The following is a 22,258-nucleotide window of genomic DNA, read 5'->3' as shown; positions in this document are numbered from 1 at the left end:
TCTAATAATACTGTAAACCTGGTCAAAAGATCATGGCTGGGAGGTTATAGGCCCTAGGAAATAATCCTACTACTGTTGTTTTGCTAAACGGCTACTGGAAAAAGATCAGTCAATTTTCTTTTCTTTCTTTCTTTCTTTTTTTTTTTTTTTTTTTTTTTTTTAGAAACAGTTTTTCTGTTTAAAAGCCTTAGCTGTCCTGGAACTCACTTTGTAGTAGACCAGGCTGGCCTTGAACTCAGAAAACTGCCTGCCTCTGCCTGCTGAGTGCTAGGATTAAAAGACATGGGCCACCACACAGGAGAATGGGTTTTCTCCAGGCTTGTGGCCCCTAGCTGGCCCCATACTCTTGCATATATAAGAAATACTAATTGAGCCATGAAGGATGTGTCAGGTATAGTTAGGTGGAGTGTGAGAGTAGATGTCAAAATACATTGTGTGTGTATGTGTGCATAAAATTCTCAAATAATAATAAATTTAAGGCCTGGTCATCATAATAAGTTCCAGGCCAGCTGGGGGTTGTAGAATGACAGCCTGTCTCAAAAATAAATAGTTAAGTAAATAAAGGAATATCCTCAAATAATATAAAAAGTTAATCGTATTAAATTTCAAACGTTGAACAAAGGTTTGAACAAATTCATAAGTCATGCCTACTGCAAAGCAAAACGGGGCTGTGCAACTGAATGCAAACCCGCCTTACTCAGAGAACATCATTCTGATTTACAAGAATAAATGGCAGACAAACCACGATTATTCAAACTTGAATTATTTTGGCAGACATTTTCTCAAAAAGAAGGCTGTGACTTCAAAGAAAGCAGCTCATGGTATTTGTTGCTAAAGACATAATTTGGCCTTTCAAGTAAAACTTGTAATTCTGGAAAATGGCTGCCACAGTGAATCTGTTTTGTTTTTGTTTTTTTTTTTTTCTTTTCTTTTCACAGTGAAACTGGAAGCTTTACAGTACTTCAAGACTTTTAAGATTGAGTGTGTGGTCATATTAACACATGTAATCTTTGTTGCTGTTGTTGTTTTGAGATAGTATCTCACTATCCTAGAACTCACTTTGTAGACCAGACTGGCCTTGAACTCACAGAGATCCACCTGCCTATGCCTCTGCCTCCCAAAGGCTGGAATTAAAGGCGTGAGCCACCACTGCCTGGCTACAGGCACTTTTTGTACTGTGTGCTATCTGTCAATATTCTGAAGACCTATGTAATTCAATAAATCATTATTTTCTGGATAAGCAACACATTAAATCATATATTAAAAACAATCTATTCAAAATGTCTAGATAGTCAATTTCTTTAAAATGAAGAAAGTTCATTGATATAGTTTTAAATTCCATGCAGGAAACAACTACTAAAAAAAAAACATTTCCTTCACAATTATCTCAAAAAGACATTAAAGTACCCTTTTCCCCTAATAACGTAGCCACATAAAAGTTGGACTTTTTTTTTCAAATACTTTACTAAAACAGTATCATTCGAGAGACCCGATGTAGAAGTAAATGAGAATCAGCTGACTTCTTTTCATTTAAAAAAGATGTAGAGTACCACAAGGACATGTGCTCAACTCTGTTCATAGCAGCATTGTTTGTCATAGCAGAACCTGGAAACAACCTAAATGCCCCTCGACCAAAGAATGGATAAGGAAAATGTGGTACATTTACACAATGGAGTACTACACAGCAGAAAAAAATGACATCTTGAATTCTGTAGGAAAATGAATGGAGCTAGAAAACATTATTTTGAGTGAGGTAACCCAAACCCAGAAAGACAATTATCACATGTACTCACTCATAAGTGGTTTTTAAACATAAAGCAAAGAAAACCATCCCACAAATCACAACCCCAGAGAACCTAGACAACAATAAGGACCCTAAGAGAGACTTCCATAGATCTAATCTACGTGGGAAGTAGAAAAAGACAAGATCGCCTCAGTAAATTGGGAGCATGGGAGAGGGTTGAAGGGGAGGGGAGAGGCAGGGAAGGGAGCAGAGAAAGATGTAGAGCTCAATAAAAATCAATCATAATTTAAAAAAAAAAAAAAAAAGATGTAGAATCTTTTGGGAAGATGCCCAAAAATGGGATAGCTAGATCTTATGGTAGATTGATTCTCAACTTTTTGAGGAACCTCCACACTGATTTCCAGAATACAGCCCCTACAAAGACACACAAACTAAAAGTCTGGTCCCTGACTGGTGACTCTACTGGAACATGACTTTTAGGAGCTGGAGCCTAGTGGGCATAAATTAGGTTATTAGGGGTCCCCTTGAAGGGGACACCACCCCTCCACATCATGAAGCAAGCAGCTCTTCCATCACCTACTCCCACCACAGCAAATGAAGCTGCCACTGGCCCACAGCAGCAGATCAAGCAACATGGGCTGAAACCTCAGAAAATGAACCAAAGTAAACAGTTGTTCTGTCTGCCTGTTTACCCCAGGTACCACTCACAGCAATGGAGGGCTGACTAACATCATAATTTACCATAAATACATTCTTTACAACAAAGTAATTTTTAGTATCTTCAGTAATTTTTTTAAATATTTATTTATTTATTATGTATACAATATTCTGTCTGTGTGCATGTCTGCAGGCCAGAAGAGGGCACCAGACCTCTTTACAGATGGTTGTGAGTGAGCCACCATGTGGTTGCTGGGAATTGAACTCAGGACCTTTGGAAGAGCAGGCAATGCTCTTAACCACTGAGCCATCTCTCCAGCCCGTATCTTCAGTAATTTAAGAGTACAGGAGAGAGGGCTGGAGAGGGGGCTCGGCAGTTAAGAGCACTGACTGCTGTTCCAGAGGACCCGGATTCAATTCCCAGCACCTACATGGCAGCTCACAACTGTCTGCAAATCCAGTTCCAGGGTGCTGGACCCTAGAGTCCAAACACTGAGGAGGAGTCGCCCCCAGAGACCACCTCTCACACCATAGCTGATGCAAAAGCATGAGGATTTTATTAATTCTGTCATGACAGGGTCCCTCAGTATTCGGGAAGCCGAGAGACCTCAAATAGCTGGTACAGGCTACTTTTAAAGGAGAAGGCCACAGAAGCAAGGGGGGTTGTTCTTTGACTATTATGATTGGCTATTACCAATAATTGGCTGGAGAGCTGTTGCCAGATCAGATGAGGTAAGAGGTCATTTTGACCCCGTTTCCCAGGGGACTGAATCAAAACATACGTATATGGGTAATTGTTCAGAAACTGAGTCAACATCTTAAAGGTTATCTTGCCCCAATTTCTGTTAGGTCCTTGGTTCCCAGGGAAGGAGGGTAAGCACTGAGGCATGGAGGCTGAGAGGGTTCAGAATTGTCAGAAATGGCTTCAGAATTGTCTTAAAGTTTTACAAGGGGATCTGACACCTTCACACCATGTGTGTGCACATAAAATAAAGTTAAATAAATCATAAAAAATTTCTTGTAAAAAAAAGTGTGGGAGTGAGACTATGACCACAGTACAATGAATATACATGTATGAAATGCCATAATGAAACTGTTTAATGAAAAATCAACAAGAAAGCAAAGTAGACCTTGCCACAAAAAAGACAGGGAGAGAGGGAGCTAGATTTTGGATCTTGAGACCTCAAAGTCTGAAAACAAATCCCTGTGTCGCTCAATAATAGAGTGTGTGCTCTGCAGGTACATGGCTCTAGGTCTAACCTCCAGTATCAAAATAAAAATTTTTAAAAATTGAAAATTAAATTAAGAAATTCAGAATCCCATTGTGTCAAAGCTAAGTGTTCCAAACTGTATAGGGCTAGATCTCACATTAGTAACTGCAGTCCACTCCTGTCACTCACTCATCCGTACTTTACAGTAAAATGTGTCACAGCCTGTTATTTGAATCGTCTTTTTGGGGGAGGGAGAGGAAGGGGTTCAAGACAGGTTTTCTCTGTAGCTTTGGAGCATGGCCTGGAATCACTTTGTAGACCAGGCTGACCTTGAACTCACAGAGACCTACCTGTCTCTGCCTCCAAGTACTGGGATTAAAGGTGTGTACCTTTATTGTTTATGGATTCTACAAAGCAATTATAAACTATTCAATTATTTTAAGATAAGCTAAGTATGGTGGTACACTTGGGAGTTCTGCAAGTTTGAAGACAACCTGGTCTACATGGAGTTTCAGGACAGCCAGGGTTACATAGTAAAACCCCATCCCTGTCCCTGTCTCTTTATCTATTGATAGGTAGGTAGGTAGGTAGGTGATGATAGATAGATAGATAGATAGATAGATAGATAGATAGATAGATAGATAGATAGATCCACATTTTTTTTTTTTTTTTTTTTTTTTTGGTTTTTCGAGGCAGGGTTTCTCTGTGGTTTTGGAGCCTGTCCTGGAACTAGCTCTTGTAGACCAGGCTGGTCTCGAACTCACAGAGATCCGCCTGCCTCTGCCTCCCGAGTGCTGGGATTAAAGGCGTGCACCACCACCGCCCGGCTCAGATCCACATTTCTTACCCCCACCCCCCACGGCAGCCCTCTTAACCACTCTCACTTGGCATACTCATTGCCAATGTCTCTTTCTCCGTATTCTCAGTGTCCAGTATTGTATCTGAACAAAACAGGCACTTCCTGGACCTCTAAAATATGTCTCTTATAGGGTAGTGCCAAGAAGCAAACATACTGCTCCAAATCACTTCTTTCAATTTGTGAGACATGTTAATATCTGTCTTATGGTTTCTATTGCTCTGACCACATCAACTCATATAAAGAAAAACATTTACTTGGGGCTGGCTTATAGTTTCAGAGGTTTAGTTCATTACTGTCCTGGTGAGAAGCATGGCAGCATGCAGACAGACACGGTGCTGAAGAAGGAGCTGAGAGTTCTACATCTTGATCCGCAGGCAGCAGAAGACCATATGCCACACTGGGTGTAGTTTGAGCATAGGAGACCTCAAAGCCTATCCCCACAGTGACACACTTCCTCCCACAAGGCCACACCTTTTAATAGTGCCACTCCCTATGGGCCACACATTCAAACACATGAGTCTATGGGGCATACCTATTCAAACCACCACATCTGATAAGAATTTATACAAGTACTGGGACTAGAGAGATGGCTCAGCAGTTAAGAGCACTAACTGCTCTTCAAGAGGACCCCAGTTCAATCCCCAGGACCCACACGGCAGCTAACAACGATTTGTAACTCTAGATAGTTGAAATTCAACACCCTTACATAGACATGCATTCAGGAAAACCACCAATGCATATAAAATAAAAATATTAAATTATTTTTTAAAAATTTACACAAATACTGGGGATATAGCCTAATTGGTAGAGTACCTGCTTAGCGAGCACAAAGTCCTGGGTTCAGTCTCCAACACTGAATAACTGAGCTTGGTAGTACAGACCTGTCATCTCAGCATTTTGGAGGCACAGACAAAGTGAAAACTATCCCTGTTACTTGCACCAGGCACACTAACAAGCACTGACGATATGGAATTTGCTTGTCCTCAGTCATGACTGAGGAATGTTTTTGTTACTGCTCCAGGTCAAATTCCAGTGCTGTTTTCTTCTGGTAAGTGCCTGGTGCTTCCTGTTAACAGACTCAGCACACGAGAAACCACTGCCATCTACTACCCCAGGAAACACACAGCTCTTCAATCAGGAAGAATGGGCTCTACAGTTTTACCATTGTAGCCCTGAAAAGTTTCCATGCACCAGTCAGGAGCTGGACACCAGTAACTCTACATGTAACTTAGCTTTTCTTCTCCTAGGTCCCCCTGCCCCCAAAACCACTGTCTAGCTGGGGATGTAGCTCAGTGAGCATGTGAGAGGCCCTGGGTTCAGCCCCAGCACCATGTATATATGAGAATGCCCTCAAGCATGGCACATATACTCCGAATGCTAGAACACCTCTCTGATTCCAGTATTATTACACTGTCACTTCACATTTATCTACCAGACCCTGAAGAAGTCGGAGTTCCCAACCTCTGAAAGGCAATGTAGAAATAATCTGCCAAGCAATTAAAAAAGGTAAGAAGCATGTGTAACTTTGTCTCATTGTATTAACTGATGGCCACATATAAGTAAAACATACCTGGAAGCATGTGCTGCCCAGATACCATGATGAGCAGCTTCTCTTGTTCTTCCATGAGCCTCTGCAGTTGCTCCAACTGCTGCCTCTTCAGTTGTTCCTGCTTCTTTTGCTGTATTTCTTTCAGCTTTTTAAATGTAAAATCAAAGTAGCATTACACTTCATGACACCCCTTACTATTTATCTTAATTCCTTCATTCTCCCTTCCCAGATCATCCCTGATAAATAAATTCAAAGAAAGACCCCCCAAAATAAATAAATCTGCCATAACAACACTAAAATCGCCGGGCAGAGGTGGCGCACGCCTTTAATCCCAGCACTCGGGAGGCAGAGGCAGGCGGATCTCTGGGAGTTCGAGGCCAGCCTGGTCCACAAGAGCTAGTTCTGGGATGGGCACCAAAGCTACAGAGAAACCCTGTCTCGAAAAACCAAAAAAAAAAAAAAACCACTAAAATCTAATTTTTTTCCTAAAGGAAACCATATCAGTATCTCAAATAACGAGTGGGGAAAACAACTCCTTTGAGTCTTAGAAGGGGATGGGTACACCAGGACATCACCTATTTTTTTAATATTTAATCAATCATTTCCAACTTCATGTTTAACAAACAAAGTGGCAATTTAAAAACATGAATTTATCTTAACAGCTACATTTTGTATATGTGTATCAAACACATCTTAATGTTCCACATCAGACAGAAAACAAAAATCTGGAATTTGAGGGTTCAGAGTAAAGGGAAAACAAGATAACGATAATGCAATGCCTACAACAACACAAAGGAGACCTCAGGCCACACCCTACCTGCTCCAGTTTTTTAAAAAGCGGGTTTTTATTAGTCACTTCTTTGAGTTCACTCGAAAGATCAGACATAAAGTCATTTTTGTTATCTTCCTGGTATCCAGGAGCATCCTGACATGACACTATTGGTTCCTTTTTAACTAAAGGAAAAACTGCACAGGCTTTGGAGCTTTCTGGGTGTAGTTTGTAAGGTCCTCCAGCCTCCAACTTCTGTTCTTCATGAAATGAATCCTCTTCACTACTAAAGCTGAAGCTGTTTGAGAAACGGGTCGCTTTCACAGGGAAGCTGGTAGAGACATTTGTAATTGCTTGTTTCTCGTCTGCTTCCAAAATAGGAAATCCTCGATTTAATATGACTCCTGCCCGAGAAGGACTGGTCATCCACTGGGTTAGGAAGTCCTGCCCACTGTTTAATTCTGAAGAGGTTGGCATCAGGAACATTTCCGTCTAATAACCCTTTTAAAAACACTGCGAAATCCAGAACACCTGTAAGAAGGAAAGCCAACAAGTGTTCAAAAAACTGTCACAAATGCTCTGCCCAAAGTAGCACATCCTCAACCCAGCTCAAAATCAAACATTAGATACGCAGACGACTTTAATGGGGAGTGACAAGTTGGCTGAGTGGTAAAGACACTTGCCACCAAGCCTGATGGCATGAGTTCAATCCCCAGGTCCTACGTGGTAGAAGAGAAGAACTACAAGGTGTCCTCCCAGCTCAGCATTCTCGCACAACACATACACGAACATGCACAAACACATGCAAACACACACACACTATATAGGTAAGCATAAAATAAAAAGACTTTAATGAAAAAGCAACTAAGTAATAAACTGGATGATTTGAGTTTTGCCTTCAGAAATCTAATTTGAGTAGATCAGAAACTTCAGGACACTTCTAACCATTTAATTACTAAGATATACACATGCTAGATCACTTGACCTAAAACTATAGGATCTTAGACACTTTTAAGTTGTTCAGTTACTATAAATAAATAAACAAACAAACAAACAAGAAGGCACAGCCAATGTCAGGTAGCCTATACTTGTTTCTTTGCCCAGTTGGGGAACTAAACAAAAGTCATCACACAAGCACCACCCACAGCTCCACAGGCCTGCTTTGGCACCCCATCCCCATGTGCACAGCTCCTCAGCCACTGGAGTCCTGTCTATATTCCAGATGACCCTAGCCTCGACATTTAGCATGGATCTCGGTATTAATGGTATTTTGTTAGCATGTTCATTCATACTCTACCAAACTGGAGATTCTGAAGAGCCTACACCCTCCACTGCCTAGCTCCATGCAAATAGAAGGAACTTGGTAAATCTGTTTGCTAAAATTGTTAAAAATAAATCAGAACTTTCCATTTAAAATAAATTCAGTACAACAAAGTATTATTTGTACTCATTCAATACAATAAAAATTACATTGGCTCGAGTCATAGGAATTTCCTGTATGAATCATCAGACTTGATGAGGAACTATGCTACACGGAGAAAATAGACTCTTTCCTTTAATGTCTGATTTCCTCCATTACCATTTTCTAATTTCATGTTCTATGTTAGGCTCTGGGTACATACAGCTGTTAACAAGGTCTTAAGGCTTCTATTGCTGTGATAAACACCATGACCAGGGCTAGAGAAATGGCTCAAAGGTTAAGAGCAGTGGCTGTTCTTCCAGAGGTCCTGAGTTCAATTCCCTACATGGTGCTTTACAACCATCTGTAATGAGATATGATGCCATCTTCTGGTGTGCAGGCATGAATGCACACAGAAACACTGTATTCATAATAAATAAATCTAAAAAAAAAAAACACGCCATGTCTTGAAGGAGAAAAGGGTCTATTTCACCTTACAGCTTGTAAATCCATCACTTAGAGAAGACAGGGCAGGAGCCTGAAGACAGGAGCTGATACAGAGGTTATGGAGTGCTGCTTACTGACTTGCTAGGTTGCCTTTTTTTTTTCTCAATTATTTTATTTATTTTACATCCCGAACACAGTTCCCCTCCCTTCTCTCCTCCCAGTCCTCACCCCCACACATTCTTTTGCCCTCCCCCCACTCCTCTGTTTCTATTCAGAAAAGGGCAGGCTTCCCATTGATATCAACAAAACATGGCATATCAAGCTGCAGTAAGACTGAGCACCTGCCTTCATATTAAGGCTGGACAAGGCAGCCCACTATGGAGAATAGGGTGCCAAAAGCTGGTGAAGAGTCAGAGACGGCTCCTGCTCCCACTGTTAGGGGTCCCACAAAAAGACCAAGCTACACAACTGTCTCCTGTATGCAGAGGGCCTAGGGCCTAGATCTGTCCCATGCAGGTTCTCTGGCTGTTGGTTCTATCTCTTTGAGCCCCTATGTGCCCAGGTGAGTTGATTCTGTGGGTCTTCTTGTAGTGTCTTTGTCCCCTCTGGTTCCTACAATCCTTCCTCCACCTCTTTCATAGGATTCTCTGAGCTCCACATAATGTTTGGCTGTAGGTCTCTGCATCTGTTTCTACCAGTTGCTGGATGAAGCCTCTCTGATAACAATTGGGATTAGGCTATGCACCCATCTATAGCAGAGTATAGCAGAGTGTGTCATAGGCATCATTACATTGATTTTGTTTATTTTCCCGAGTCATGTTTGGTTCTATCCTAGACCTCTGGGTCCTAGTGATTCAGGCAGTGTCAGAGGTTGGTTCACGCTCGTGGCATGGCTCTCAGGTTGGACCAGTCATTGGTTGGCCATTCCCACAATCTCTGAGCCACTTTTACCCCAGTGCATTATGTGTCTGGGTTGGTGTCCCCGTCCCTCCACTGGAAGTCTTGCCTGGCCACAGGAGAGGCCAGTTCAGGCTACATATCCCTACTACTGGGGTCATCCTTGGATCCTGGGAGTTTCCCTTGCACTAGGTTTCGATCTCACCCTGAAATGCCCCCTTTTCCAGTCATCTCTTTTAGTATTCTCCCCCTCCATTCCCCAGCCTGATCCCTCATGTTCCCATCCCCACCCACCCCCAGTTCACCATGATGCATTGGCTTTGCAGATGCTTAAGGAGTAGAGAGAGTCAGGTATTACAGCATAGGCAGATGAGAGAGTAAGAAGGTAGAGTGGAAGAGGGAAGGGTGGCCTGGGAGCCTAGGGCCCCTTGGGCATAGGTTTAATCACTCACACATACATATATACACACACACAAATATGGTGATATATTGTTTATGCTATAACAAATAAAGCATGCAGAGGTAAGCTACTAGTCAGCCATAGAGGCCAGGCAGTGGCGGCACACAACTTTAATCGCAGAACTAGGGAGACCGAGGCAAGACAGATCTCTGTTAGTTCAAGGCCACCCTGGGTTACAGGGGAATGTTCCAATCTAAAAGAGAAACAAAGCCAGGTGGTGGTGAAATGGGAGGAGACAGAAGCTCATTGCACTCAGTCTGAGGAGGCATCTAAGGAGGCAGTCTGAGGACAGGTCTGAGCATTGGTAGAGGTAAGAACTCTAGTGAGCTGGCTGCTCTACCTCTCTGATCCTTCAGCTTTCATCCCTGATAGCTGACTCCAGGTTTTTATTATTAAGAACAATTAGAATTCGTGCTACAATATATCTTTTTTTTGCCCCCAAGCACTGGGTTGGCAAAGACTAAAGACTGCTAATATTCAATATGACAAAACAGAAATTTTTTTCAGTAAATATTCCTTTGATATATAACATATTTTGAAAGTAAAGCAGTTTTCTATCCAAGGTATAAAATGCACAAAAGCCATGACCTAGCAATATTGACTCTAGACATTATGTACCACTGTTATATTGGCACAAGATCATATTTGCAATAAACTGAAAGTAAGCCAGGTATTGTAACCCACACCTGTTATACCAGCACTGAAGAGACTACGGCAGAGGGAGTTCCAGGCCAACCTGGTATACAGATAAGACCCTGCCTCAAGATGTAGCTTTGTGATGTTTGTTTACCATGTGAGACCTGGATTCAGTATCCCACACTAAAATAAACAAGCCAAGTGTAGTAGTGGCCCACACCTATAACTCCAGCACTTAGGAAGCTGAGGCAAGTGTTGTAATAAAAGCGGCGGGGCTGTGTCTCTGGCACCCAGCCGCCCGCACGGCTTATGCCCCAAAATAATTACACGGAAACTGTATTCTTTTAATCACTGCCTGGCCCATTGTTTTCAGCCTCTTATTGGCTAGCTCTTACATATTGATCTAACCCATTTCTAATATTCTGTGTAGCGCCACGAGCTGGCTTACCAGAAAAGATCTTAACCTGCGTCTGTCTGGAGTGGGAGAATCATGGCGACTCCCTGACTCAGCTTCTTTCTCCCAGCATTCTGTTCTGTTTGCTCCACCCACCTAAGGGTTGGCCTATCAAATGGGCCTAGGCAGTTTCTTTATTAATTAACCAATGAAAGCAACAGATTAACACAAGACCCACCTCCATCAGGCAAGTAGATTACCATGAGTTCCAGACCAAACTAGCTTACATCATGAATTCCAGGCTGGCTGCCCCACAGAGTAAGACCCTGTTTCAAAAAACCACAAGGCAGGTGGGGGGGGGGGGCTGGAGAGATGGTTCAGAGGGTAAGAGCACTGGCTGCTCTTCCAGAGGTCCCGAGTTCAATTCCCAGCAACCACATGGTGGCTCACAACCATCTATAATGAGACCTGGTGCCTTTCTTGCCAGCAGTACATTGTATGCTTAATAAATAAATATTTAAAAAATAAACAAAACCACAAGGGGTTGCAAAGAGGGCTCAGTGGGTAAGAGTTCTTCCTGCTCTCCCATAAAACCCAAGTTCAGTTCCTTGCTACCACATGGGACAGACAGCCATAACCACCTGTAGCTCCAGCTGCAAGGAATCTGATGCCCATTTCTGACCTGCCAGCACTTGAATTCATAGGGCATACATGCATTACCCTTGCACACATACACATAAATAAAAACAAAAACCTTTAAAAACTAGCCAAGATATACTGTTAATCATAATAGTCAGAGAAATGTGTATTATAAGAAATATAGACAGGGAAAAAAACAGAAAGAAATATAGACAAGGCTGAAGAGGTGGCTCAATGGTTAAGAGCACTTACTGCTCTTGTAGAGGATGTTCAAGTTCCAGAACCTATCTGGTCACTCAAGGCCATCCAAAACTCCAGTTCCAGGGAATTCCACACCCTCCCCTGACCTGTGAGGGCACTACATAGACAGTGGGGCACATACATGAAATTCACCTGTGAGGGGAAAAAAATCGAGTTATAAAAATCAGAATGGTGGTTACCCAGGGTGCTGGTTAGTGTTTGTCACCTCGACACAACTAGAGTCACTTGGGAAAAGGAACCTCACCTGAGGAACTGGCCTCTAGGCAAGTCCTTGGGGGCACTGTCTCGATTAGGAACTGATGTGGGAGGGCCCAGTCACTCTGGGTAATGCCAATCCTGAGCAGGTGATTCTGGGTGATGTAGGAAAGCAAGCTATGCCATGAGCCAGTAAGCAATACTCTTCCATGGTCTCTGTTTCAGTTCCTACCTCGATCGAGCCCCTTCCCTGCTTCTCCGAATGATAGACCATAACTTGTAAACTGAAATAAGGTCTTTCTTCCCCCAAGTTGGTCAGTGTTTTGTCACAGCATAGGGAACCAAACTAGAACACCGAGAAAGACAGGGATTGGTTCTTCTTGGGAAAGGGCTTCTGCCTTCAGGGAATACAGACACTATGTGATACACTTAATGGATAAGGAAAATGTGGTACATTTACACAGTGGAGTACTACACAGCAGAAAAAAATGACGACATCTTGAATTTTGTAGGAAAATGGATGAGCTAGAAAACATCATATTGAGTGAGGTAACCCAGACCTAGAAAGTCAATTATCACATGTACTCACTCATATGTGCTTTTTTTTTTTTTTTTTTTTTTTGGTTTTTTGAGACAGGGTTTCTCTGTAGCTTTGGTGCCTCTCCTGGAACTAGCTCTTGTAGACCAGGCTGGCCTCGAACTCACAGAGATCCGCCTGCCTCTGCCTCCCGAGTGCTGGGATTAAAGGCGTGCGCCACCACCGCCCGGCTCATATGTGCTTTTTAAACATAAAGGAAAGAAAACCAGCCTACAAATCACAACCCCAGAGAACCTAGACAACAATGAGGACCCTAAGAAAGACCTACAGGGATCTAATCTACATGAGAAGTAGAAAAAGACAAGATCTCCTGAGTTAATTGGGAGCATGGGGACTATGGGAGAAAGTAGAAGGGGAGGGGAGAGGCAGGGAGGGGAGCAGAGAAAAATGTAGAGTTCAATAAAATCAATTAGCCGGGCGGTGGTGGCGCACGCCTTTAATCCCAGCACTTGGGAGGCAGAGGCAGGCAGATCTCTGTGAGTTCGAGACCAGCCTGGTCTACAAGAGCTAGTTCCAGGACAGGCTCCAAAACCACAGAGAAACCTTGTCTCGAAAAACCAAAAAAAAAAAAAAAAAAAAAAGAAGAAACCCTGTCTCGAAAAACAAAAAATAAATAAATAAATAAAATCAATTAAAAAAAAAAAAGAGTAGCATACATTAACTGGCTGTCTGTAACCAGTATATAGAATGGTAATTTCTTTTAAATCTGTTGTAAGAACACTAATCCTAATTTTCCTTACATTAGGAAACTACCTAAAAAGGTACAGTGGGGATTTTTCAGTCAACCTTGGTGAAATTTCAACATCCTTAGTAAGAATTTTTTTTAAATCCAGACTTGGGAGCTCACACATGGGATCCCAGCACAGAGGAAAGAAGCTGGTGATCAGTGTGCAGGCAGTCTGGCTACATGGCAAGGTCCAGAAGACAGTGTGAGTTAATGTAAGGAACTGTCTCAGAAACAAAAGCCAGAGGTGGGAGAAGGCTCAAAGTGGGAAAAGTGCTTACGGCACCAGCCTGATAACTTGACCTGGTTCTGGAACCCCAGGTGAAGGAAGATGCCAACTCCATGAAAATGCACCCTCACCTCCAACATGCATAAAACCAACACAAATCCTAAACACGGTAATAATACTTTAAAATAGTAATCTTTAAATGAATAAGAAAAGTCTAAATTTATAAAGTAAACAAACTGCAGTCACTATAATGTGAAAACTGCCACTTCCCTACTAGACTGACAAAAGTGTAATGTTGATCTAAAACAGCATCTTAACACTGTCTTTACACACGCACACACACACCTTTTTTTAAGCCCTAAAACTTTGTACCTTTGCAACAATTCCATTATTATGATCCTAAATATACACATACTGCCATTTTGAAGTACAGAAATACTGATTTGCAGTCGGGCATTGGTGATGTGTGCACACCTGAATGCAGCATTCAAGCTGGAGGCCAGCTTGAACTACATAGCAAGCCCTTGTCTCAAGAACGCCAAAAATGTTCCCCCTAAATCTGCTTTTTATGACTAAATCGAAGGCCTTGGTAAACCACAAATAATAGAATGTCTAGAACAGTATATTATGTAGACTCAGACATTAAAATCTGAAGTACAACGGCATCTGCTCATGACGCTGTAGACATTACCGTAAATTAACTACACACTGATAAAGCTGTCTTTAAAAATCTTTTTTTAAAAAAAATCTAAAGTTTTGACATCTTTAAAGTTAGATCGGGACAAAACATAAAATATCCACACAGGAGGCGGAGGAAGATACGAGGGGACAATTCAGACCCTGAAAACTTTCTCAGCTGACAGGTCCGCCTCCCCTGACACACAACTCCTTGAAAGCAACAAAGCTTTTGGAGAAGGCCGGATGGACCCTAAAGACTACAGCAAGCGGCGCCACTGCACTCGGCCCGGCGAGACAGCGTCCCCGGCGCGCGTCACCGAGCTTCTCGTCTACCTCACCCGAGACAGAAACCCCCACCACCCTCCCTTGAGGGGCGACCTCCTGGGTCCTCGAAGGAACAAAGCGGACTTACAAGTCCCGGAACCACCGCCGCCCGCCGGGCGCCCAGCCCTCCGCGCTTCGCCAGCCCGAAGCCCGAGCTGGCCTCTCAGGACCCGGGCGACGGAAGGGTTCCTTCGCTCCTCTCGCCCACCAGTTACCGTTCCACGAAGACCCAGCCGTTCAGACCACTCCAACCAGTGACACAGTCACCATCGAGTAGCCGAGGCATTTACGAATGAGCCGCCACAACCACCGCGGCGGCCAGAGCCCTGCCTCCTGGACAGGCCCCGCCCAGCCCTGTTCCGATGACTCTTGGGAAGTGTAGTTCCTACCGCCCCTGTGAGCTTGCGCGCAGGCATCGCATGCACACGCAAACTACAACTCCCAGCAACACCGCCATAAACGTTGCTAGGGGATGCGCTTTGCGCGCTCTTTTGCGGCGGGCACTGGTCAGCAGCTCCGTTGTTCCGGGGAGTAAGCTCAGGTAGTCGTGACACCTGCAGTAACAGAAGGCTTGGTCACCGATGCCGGGAACATGGAAACCCAAACTTAACCTGAAGATGACAGGTTTTGAAGAGTTTTGTTGACTTCGCTTTTCTCTTTAGACGGATCAGTCTTAATAAAGACCTATTGAAAAAAAAAGCAGTGACATTGTTTGGTAGGCTGATTAAGTGACGATAACCACTGATAAATTCACTCCAGAAATAATCATCTGCTATGTGGGTAATAGGTTGCTTGACAAAGTGTGTTTGTTCGGTATTTAAATTTTATATAGCATACTGAAAGTGCAGATATTTAAATATGTGGAATGCTGAACGCAGATTTCACTATTTGTATTGCCACCAGAGGTCTTCCAGAATACAGACCTGACCCTTTAATCTAAAAGCCACAGCACTTCATGTTACCACGTGTACAGTTCTGGTTTGAACAACCTTGTAGACCAAATAGCATTTTTTTTTTGGATTTTGTTATTATTTTTAAGCTATTTTTACTTCATGTACATGCATGTTTTGCCTGAATGTAAATATAAGCCCCACATGTGTGTCTGGTGCCTGCGGAGGTCAGAAGGGGACATCGGATCCCATGGAACTGGAGTTACAGATATTTGTGAGCTACCAGGGTTCAGTGAGTGAACCTGTCGCAAACAAATAAGATAGAAGGGGGCGGGAAAGATGGCCTAGCAGTTAAGAGCACTTGTTGCTCTTACAGAAGACCAGGATCAATTCCTTGCTTCTACATGGCAGCTCACGACCATCCATAAATCCGTTTCCAGGGAATCCAACCCCCTCCTCTGGCCTGCAAGGGCACCAGGCATGTATGTAATACATAGACATACAAGTAGTGAAACACTCACATACATAAAACTCATATATATGAAAATAAGTAAGCTAAATAAAAAGGCTAGAGGGCCAGGGAGATGGCTCAGCAGGTAAAGGTGCCTCTAAGCCTCAACTGTGTGAGTTCAGTCCCTGGAACCCATATGGTGGAAGAGAGAACTGACTCAGGAAGGTTGTCCTTTGATCTTCACACATGTGTCATGGTACATGCACATACACACATAAGGGACTTGATTTAATAACGTGGACAATGATGGAGGTAGATGCCTAATAACAACCTGTTGCTTACAACCTCATGTACACATGAGCAAACACACACACACACACAATAAAGGTATTCTTCCTAACTAATGCCCCTGGTGACTCACCAAACTCTCTCCATCCTCTCCTCCTCCTTCAATAACTTCTTTCTGGGTACAGGGTTTCCTGCAGCCAGCCTCACCTTGAACTTGCTGCATAGCTGAAGGTGAGCATGAATTTCTCATCCTCCTGCTTTCCATGTGCTGAGACCACTGGCCTACCTTACCTTGCTTGGTTTATTTGGTGCTGGAGATCAAGCCTGCCCCCATAACATTTTTATTTTTATTTTGCTTTTCTTTTGAAAGACAAGATCTTGTGCAGTCCAGAATAGCTTTAAGCAATCATTTCAGCAACACTAGCCTTGAACACCTGATCCTCCAGTCCCCATGATTTCCGAGTGCTGGGGTTACAGGACTGCACCTTACAAGGAAGTGCCTTGTTTCCCCTCTGATTGGCAGTGTGAACCTGGGAGAGTGGAGCCTGAAAATGAGGCACACCAAAGTCTCAGGAAGTAACCAACTTTATTTGGGGCATCAGACGATTTATGCTCTGAGGGTTAAGCAAGGTCACATGAGCAAAGTTCACATGAATTAGGCTGTATACAGTCGTGAGGGCGTGTTCACATGAGTTAGGCTGCACAATCACAAGGACGACCTCAGGTCAGGACATCATCTAAGCAGAAAGATAATCTGCAGAAAACCCACTCACTGGGGAGGGACACCAAAGAATAGTTCAAGAACAATCTTGTGCTTAGAGAGCATGTGTATGTGTGTGTGTGTGTGTGTGTTTGCTAGAACATGTAAGCACACAAGTGGGAGGGTTTGTACATCTGTGTATGTGGATTTGCCTGTGGAGGCCAAGCCAGAAGGTCAGTGTTAGCTTGGGCGTCCTCAATTGCTTCCCACTTTTTAATATTATTTCTGAGGCAAGGTTTCCCCTCACCTCCACCATGGAACTCGCCAGTTTTGCTGAAGTGGTTGACCAGCAAGATCCTCCTGTCTTTCTCTGGCTGCCCTGCACAGAGGCTACAAGCATGTGCTACTGTGCACAGACATGTTTTATTTTATTTTCTGGATGCAGGGAATCAAATGCAGGTCTTCTGCTGATCTGCTGATGCCTTGAGCACTTTACTGACCGTGCTAACCTGAGCTATCTTCCCTCTTTTTTTTTTCATTCAATTTTAGTGCTAGAGATCCATACCCAGGACTTTTTACAAACTAAATAGGGCTCTATCAGTAAGCCAAATAATTTTTTTTGTTGTTGTTGTTGTTGCTTGTTTTTCGAGACAGGGTTTCTCTGTGTTTCTCTGTGTAGCTTTGGAGCCTGTCCAGGCACTAACTCTTATAGACCAGGCTGGCCTCGAACTCACAGAGCTCCACCTGTCTCTGCCTCCCAAGTGCTGAGGTTAAAGCCATGTGCCACCACCTTGGTATTTTTTTAACTTTATTTTTAAATAAATTTGAGGCTAGCCCAAGCTGGCCTCAAACTTATAACCATCCAGCCTCGACCTCTTGAGTGCCAAAGTAACAGTAAAATTGCCATCACATGCCTCTAGACCTTTATAGTTCTATTACACATCTGTGATGCTTTACATTATACAGTAATTAGATTAACCATTTTATAGGTTTTGATTATATATATTTCTTGAGGCAGGGTCTTACCTTGTAACCCAGACTGGCCTAGAACTTACTACGTAGTCCACCATAGCCCCACATTTATAGCAGTACAGCAGCCCTCCCTCAGCATTTCCAGACTCTGGGACTTCAGGTGCGGGCCATGACACCAGGTGGCTTTTTGTTTTGTTTTGTGTTTTCCTATTGTTTGGTTTCATTTTCTTTTTTTCCTGGTTCCTTGAGTGTAGACTTAGGTTGTCGGTTTGGCCTTTTCTTGTTTAAATGTAGGCATTCAGGCCTGCAAAGTGGCTCAGCTCAAGGTAAAAGCACTTGTTCCCCATGACTGATGGCTTGAGTTCAACCTGCAGGATTCACAGTGGAAGGCGAGAGCCTCCTCTCAAAGCTGTCCTCTGGCTGTGGGAGCCTCCGTGCTCACACGCACACGTGCACACGTGCACATGCATGCGGGCGTGCACACACACACACGCATACACAAATGCAGGCTTTCACAAGTGTGAATTTCCTTTAGAACACTTTTACTATGTCTCGTCAATGTTGGTGTGCATGGTTCCTAAGGTCCTTTGTGGAAACATTCACTCCCATGTATTTTCTGTCGTCAATTTTCCCTGTTCCAGGTTTCCAGTTTCATCTTATTAAGGTTCAGAGGTGGTATTTTCTATGATTTTTTATTAAGATAAATTTACCTAGAATTGTTGAATATAGAATATTTCTCGTGCCTTGGTCTTTTTATATAAAAATATGATCAAGTCATGTGAAAACACACAAAAACTATGCTCATTGTACATCTCCATCTTTCCACGCCTACAGGGTTCGGTCACAAATTATACCTTTACACACCGTGTGCCTGTTGATGAGCTTTGTAAGGATTGTGTTACACACTTCCATTTGTTTTTTAAATCATAAGCTGATTTCTTTTTGAAAGATAGGGTCTCCCTGTTTGGCATAGTAACTCCCGAGGCAGGAGGTGAATCATTGTGAGGTAGAGGCCAGGCTGGTCTATATAGTGAGTTCCAGGCCAGCCAGGCCTACACAGTAAGACCCTATCTTAAAAAAAAAAAAAAGAAAAGAAAAAGATAATGTCTCCCTTTGCAGCCTGGCCCAGCCTGGAACTAGCTGTTTGGCCAGGCTCTGCTTACATTCTTCCGGCCTCTGCTTCCCCAGTGCTGGGATTATAGAAGCGAATAGTTACGTCCAGTATAAAGTAATTCAGATACAACCTCATAAAATAGGTTGTATGATGAAACTTGAACCCCGCACAAAGGTGAAGTACCTTGTCTACAACTCCCCAGCAATAAATCGTGGCGCCAGCACTCAGCCCCGTTCCTTTTACACTCCCTTCTCTATTCTAGACCTTCATTCTCATTTTGGTCATCTTATTCTGAGGAATCAAATGATTTCCAAATTAGTCCCCACTCAGTACATTCCTGAACCTAGCACCCAGGACCCACACATGTGAGACTATCAACCAGCTGACCGGTATAGCCCTAGCCCTCGAGTCTCGGGTTAGTGGCGGATCTATTGTGCGCTTCAAACTCAGGAAGTTTTCCTTTTGTTCCACTGATGATGCTGAAACTCGAACTCAGGTGTCCCCCGAGTGTTAGTCAAGTACTCTACCCATGAGCTACCTCTTCAGCCCTAACTTCTCCTGTTTGATCCCAAACATTTGGGAAACTTGTTTCTTACCTGTCCTGAGATTCCGGTACTCTACCTAGCTCCCATCCACAGTTATTTCTCTGTCAAAGTCACCATACATTACGTCTCCCAGATTCAAAATCTGGATTTACCCCTACTGGCAATTTACAGTCTCAGAGACGAAACCGAAAGTCCTGAAGGCTAGGCTGATCTGGAAAACAGACGGCCAGCGGGGAAACACGTCGCAGAGGTGATAGGGACAGTGTCGAGACACCACGCTAAGCGCTAAGGGGCGCTGGCGACGGCGCAGACTCGGGATTCTGGAGGCGCAACCACGGCCCCGCCCCGCCGCGCCCCGCCCCGCCGCGCCCCGCTGCACCCGGAGCGGAAGCACCGCGGCTGGAACGCTGGCTGCGGAGGACCCAGGAGCCGACCGTCCGGAGCCGAGGACGTCCACCGGGATCGCCGAGCAGGTGCGTGGGTGCCCCAGGAGGCCGTCTGGTCGTTCTGAGGGTCCGGGTAGTACTAGCTGGGTGGCTGTCGTGACCTCGGTTGACGCCTTCCTCAGGGGTCGCGGCCCTAGGCCGGGTGCACCCGGGAGGTCAACCTTGTCTGCGCGGCCAGACGCCCCCGAAGAACCGTCCCAGAACGCTACGTTCCCTTACTCTCTGAAAGTTAGATTTCCAAGGAAACTCATGCAAAAGTACAATAGTTTGGTGAATACTGCGGCATATGTAGGAAGCAGGGTAGCGGAAGAAATGAGTTTGTTGAGGTCTGGAGCTGAAATTTAGCCAGATCTGACTGTAAAAGTTAGCTCTGGGTCCTATTAAGACAAAAATTAAAAATAAATGAAAGGGGTAGGTGGGTTAATTTACACTTTTGGCCAAGACCGGGTATAGAGAAGTTCTTATCTGTCTGGGCCTTGTCTGTGTCAAAGTTACAGTTTATTTAAAAGAAAAAAAGGTCACTCCGAGTAAGAGCGTGCTGCAGAAGTTTTCATCGCATTTGACTCCATCCTTATTCCGGAAGTACTTTTTAGGTATATAGGTTCACGCTGTGTGCCAAGGAGATACATCCAGAACGTCTGTTTCCCATTCCAGACGTACGCTGTTGGCGCCGTTTAGTCTGGCCATGCTAATAGTGTCAGAAGGTTTTTCTATAACCCAGGGCTTTATGCGTGAGTGTTTTAAAGTGGTCTGGATTCTAGCGAGGCATATAAATAAAGCATAGCTCCTAAGTAGAATTAGCTTCTACGTAGAAATGATGACAAGGGTGGAGAACAGCCAATGAAAGAAAAGTAGGATATGATCAATTCTGGGACCGATGGCAGGTAGCCGATAGGAAGACAGTTCTTGAAGGGTCAGCCCTAGGACTTCCAAAAACGAAGAAATGTAAAGACTACCCACTACTGTTTACTAGAGAGGCAGCCTTTCTTCACTGTGTGGTCTTTAAACTTTTATCAGAAGTTAGGTCTCTGTAGCTGTGTGGGCTCACTAGAGTCTCTGTTCTATGGCATCCATCTACATGTGTGTTTTTATGGCAGTACCATAGGGTTTTGGTTACTATAGCTCTGCAGTATAACCTGAGATGAGAGCATCCTTCTTTCTGCTAAGGATCACTCTGACTATTGGGGGTCTTTTGTGTGCCCTTGTAAATTTTAGGATTTTTTTTTTTGTCTTCTTTGAAAAATATCTTTGGGATTTTGATTGCTTTGAATCTGCAGATCATTTTCAATAATTCAGCCATTTTTATAATATTCTGTCAGCACATGGGAGGCTTTCCTTCTACCTTCTTCCTATTGTGCTTTAAAGTGTTCCTCATAGAGGTATTTCACCTCCTTTTATTGGATTTATTTCTAACTTGATTTTTGTTTGTTTTTTGTATTTTTTATTTGTTTTGTGAGCCTGTCCTGGAACTAGCTCTTGTAGATCAGCCTAGCCTCGATCTCACAGAGATTCGTCTGCCTCTACCTCCTGAGTACTGGAATTAATGGCATGTGCCACCACTGCTTAGCTTCTAATTTGATTTTTAAAAGCTATTGGAAATGACCTTTCTTTTCCCTTAGGGTCTTTTTTGACGAGTTTGTTATTGGTTCATAAAAAGGATGCCTATCTTTGTTGATTTTGTTTCCTGCCACTTTTCTAAGAGTCTTACCAAGTCTAAGGACCTTCTGGTAGAAGCTAGGCATGGAATCACACACCTGTAATCCTAGCACTCTGAGGGATAAAACAGGAGGATCACCGTGAGTTTGAGGCCTGGGCTTCCACACTGAATTCTACAGCCAGTACAACGAGACCCTCGTTTAACACTAAACCAGCCCGGTAAGTGTGGTGGTGCATGCCTTTAATCCTAGGACTTGGGCGGTAGAGGTAGACAGCTAGATCTCTGAGTTCAAGCCCAGCCTGGTCTACATAGCAAGTTCTAGGCTAACCAAAGCTACAACAATGAACAACAAATACCTAAAGTAAACAAAAAATGCAATAAAAATCAACAGTGCAAAGTTTCTGGTGGAGTCCTTAGGATCTTCTGAAGATAGCGTCACATCATGTGGAAATAGGGATGAATGTTTCTTTCATTTCTCTCATCTTACTAGTCCAGTGAGACTTCTGGCACTATGTTGAAGAGTGG

The 22,258-nt window shown here is 43.5% G+C and overlaps 2 protein-coding genes across 4 annotated transcripts in view; one reads left to right on the top strand and one right to left on the bottom strand.

Annotated features, from left to right (window-relative positions):
• Nucleotides 1-14,934, bottom strand: part of Cenpj (centromere protein J) — a 45,158-nt gene extending 30,224 nt beyond the window's left edge. The window contains exons 1-3 of the mRNA XM_057786750.1: nt 14,759-14,934; nt 6,838-7,320; nt 6,042-6,165 (exon numbers count right to left, since the gene is read on the bottom strand). Of these exons, the coding sequence (XP_057642733.1) occupies nt 6,042-6,165; nt 6,838-7,275 (562 nt within the window). The 5' untranslated portion in view covers nt 7,276-7,320; nt 14,759-14,934. The remainder of the gene's footprint in view (nt 1-6,041; nt 6,166-6,837; nt 7,321-14,758) is intronic.
• Nucleotides 14,935-20,004: 5,070 nt separating this feature from the next.
• The window catches only part of Parp4 (poly(ADP-ribose) polymerase family member 4), a 93,471-nt gene continuing 91,217 nt past the window's right edge, over nt 20,005-22,258 (top strand). For 2 of the 3 annotated variants that reach the window (XM_057786327.1, XM_057786325.1), the window contains exons 1-2: nt 20,036-20,103; nt 21,777-21,951. The gene's annotated coding sequence lies outside the window, so the exon portion shown is untranslated. Of the gene's footprint in view, nt 20,104-21,776; nt 21,952-22,258 lie in introns of all 3 variants that reach the window. The other variant, XM_057786326.1, reaches the window with a different exon arrangement.

This window comes from Chionomys nivalis, chromosome 12, assembly GCF_950005125.1.
Source record: "Chionomys nivalis chromosome 12, mChiNiv1.1, whole genome shotgun sequence".
NCBI lineage: Eukaryota > Metazoa > Chordata > Mammalia > Rodentia > Cricetidae > Chionomys > Chionomys nivalis.
The sequence above is the reverse complement of the archived record's forward strand: the minus strand, read 5'-3'. Positions and strand labels throughout refer to the sequence as shown.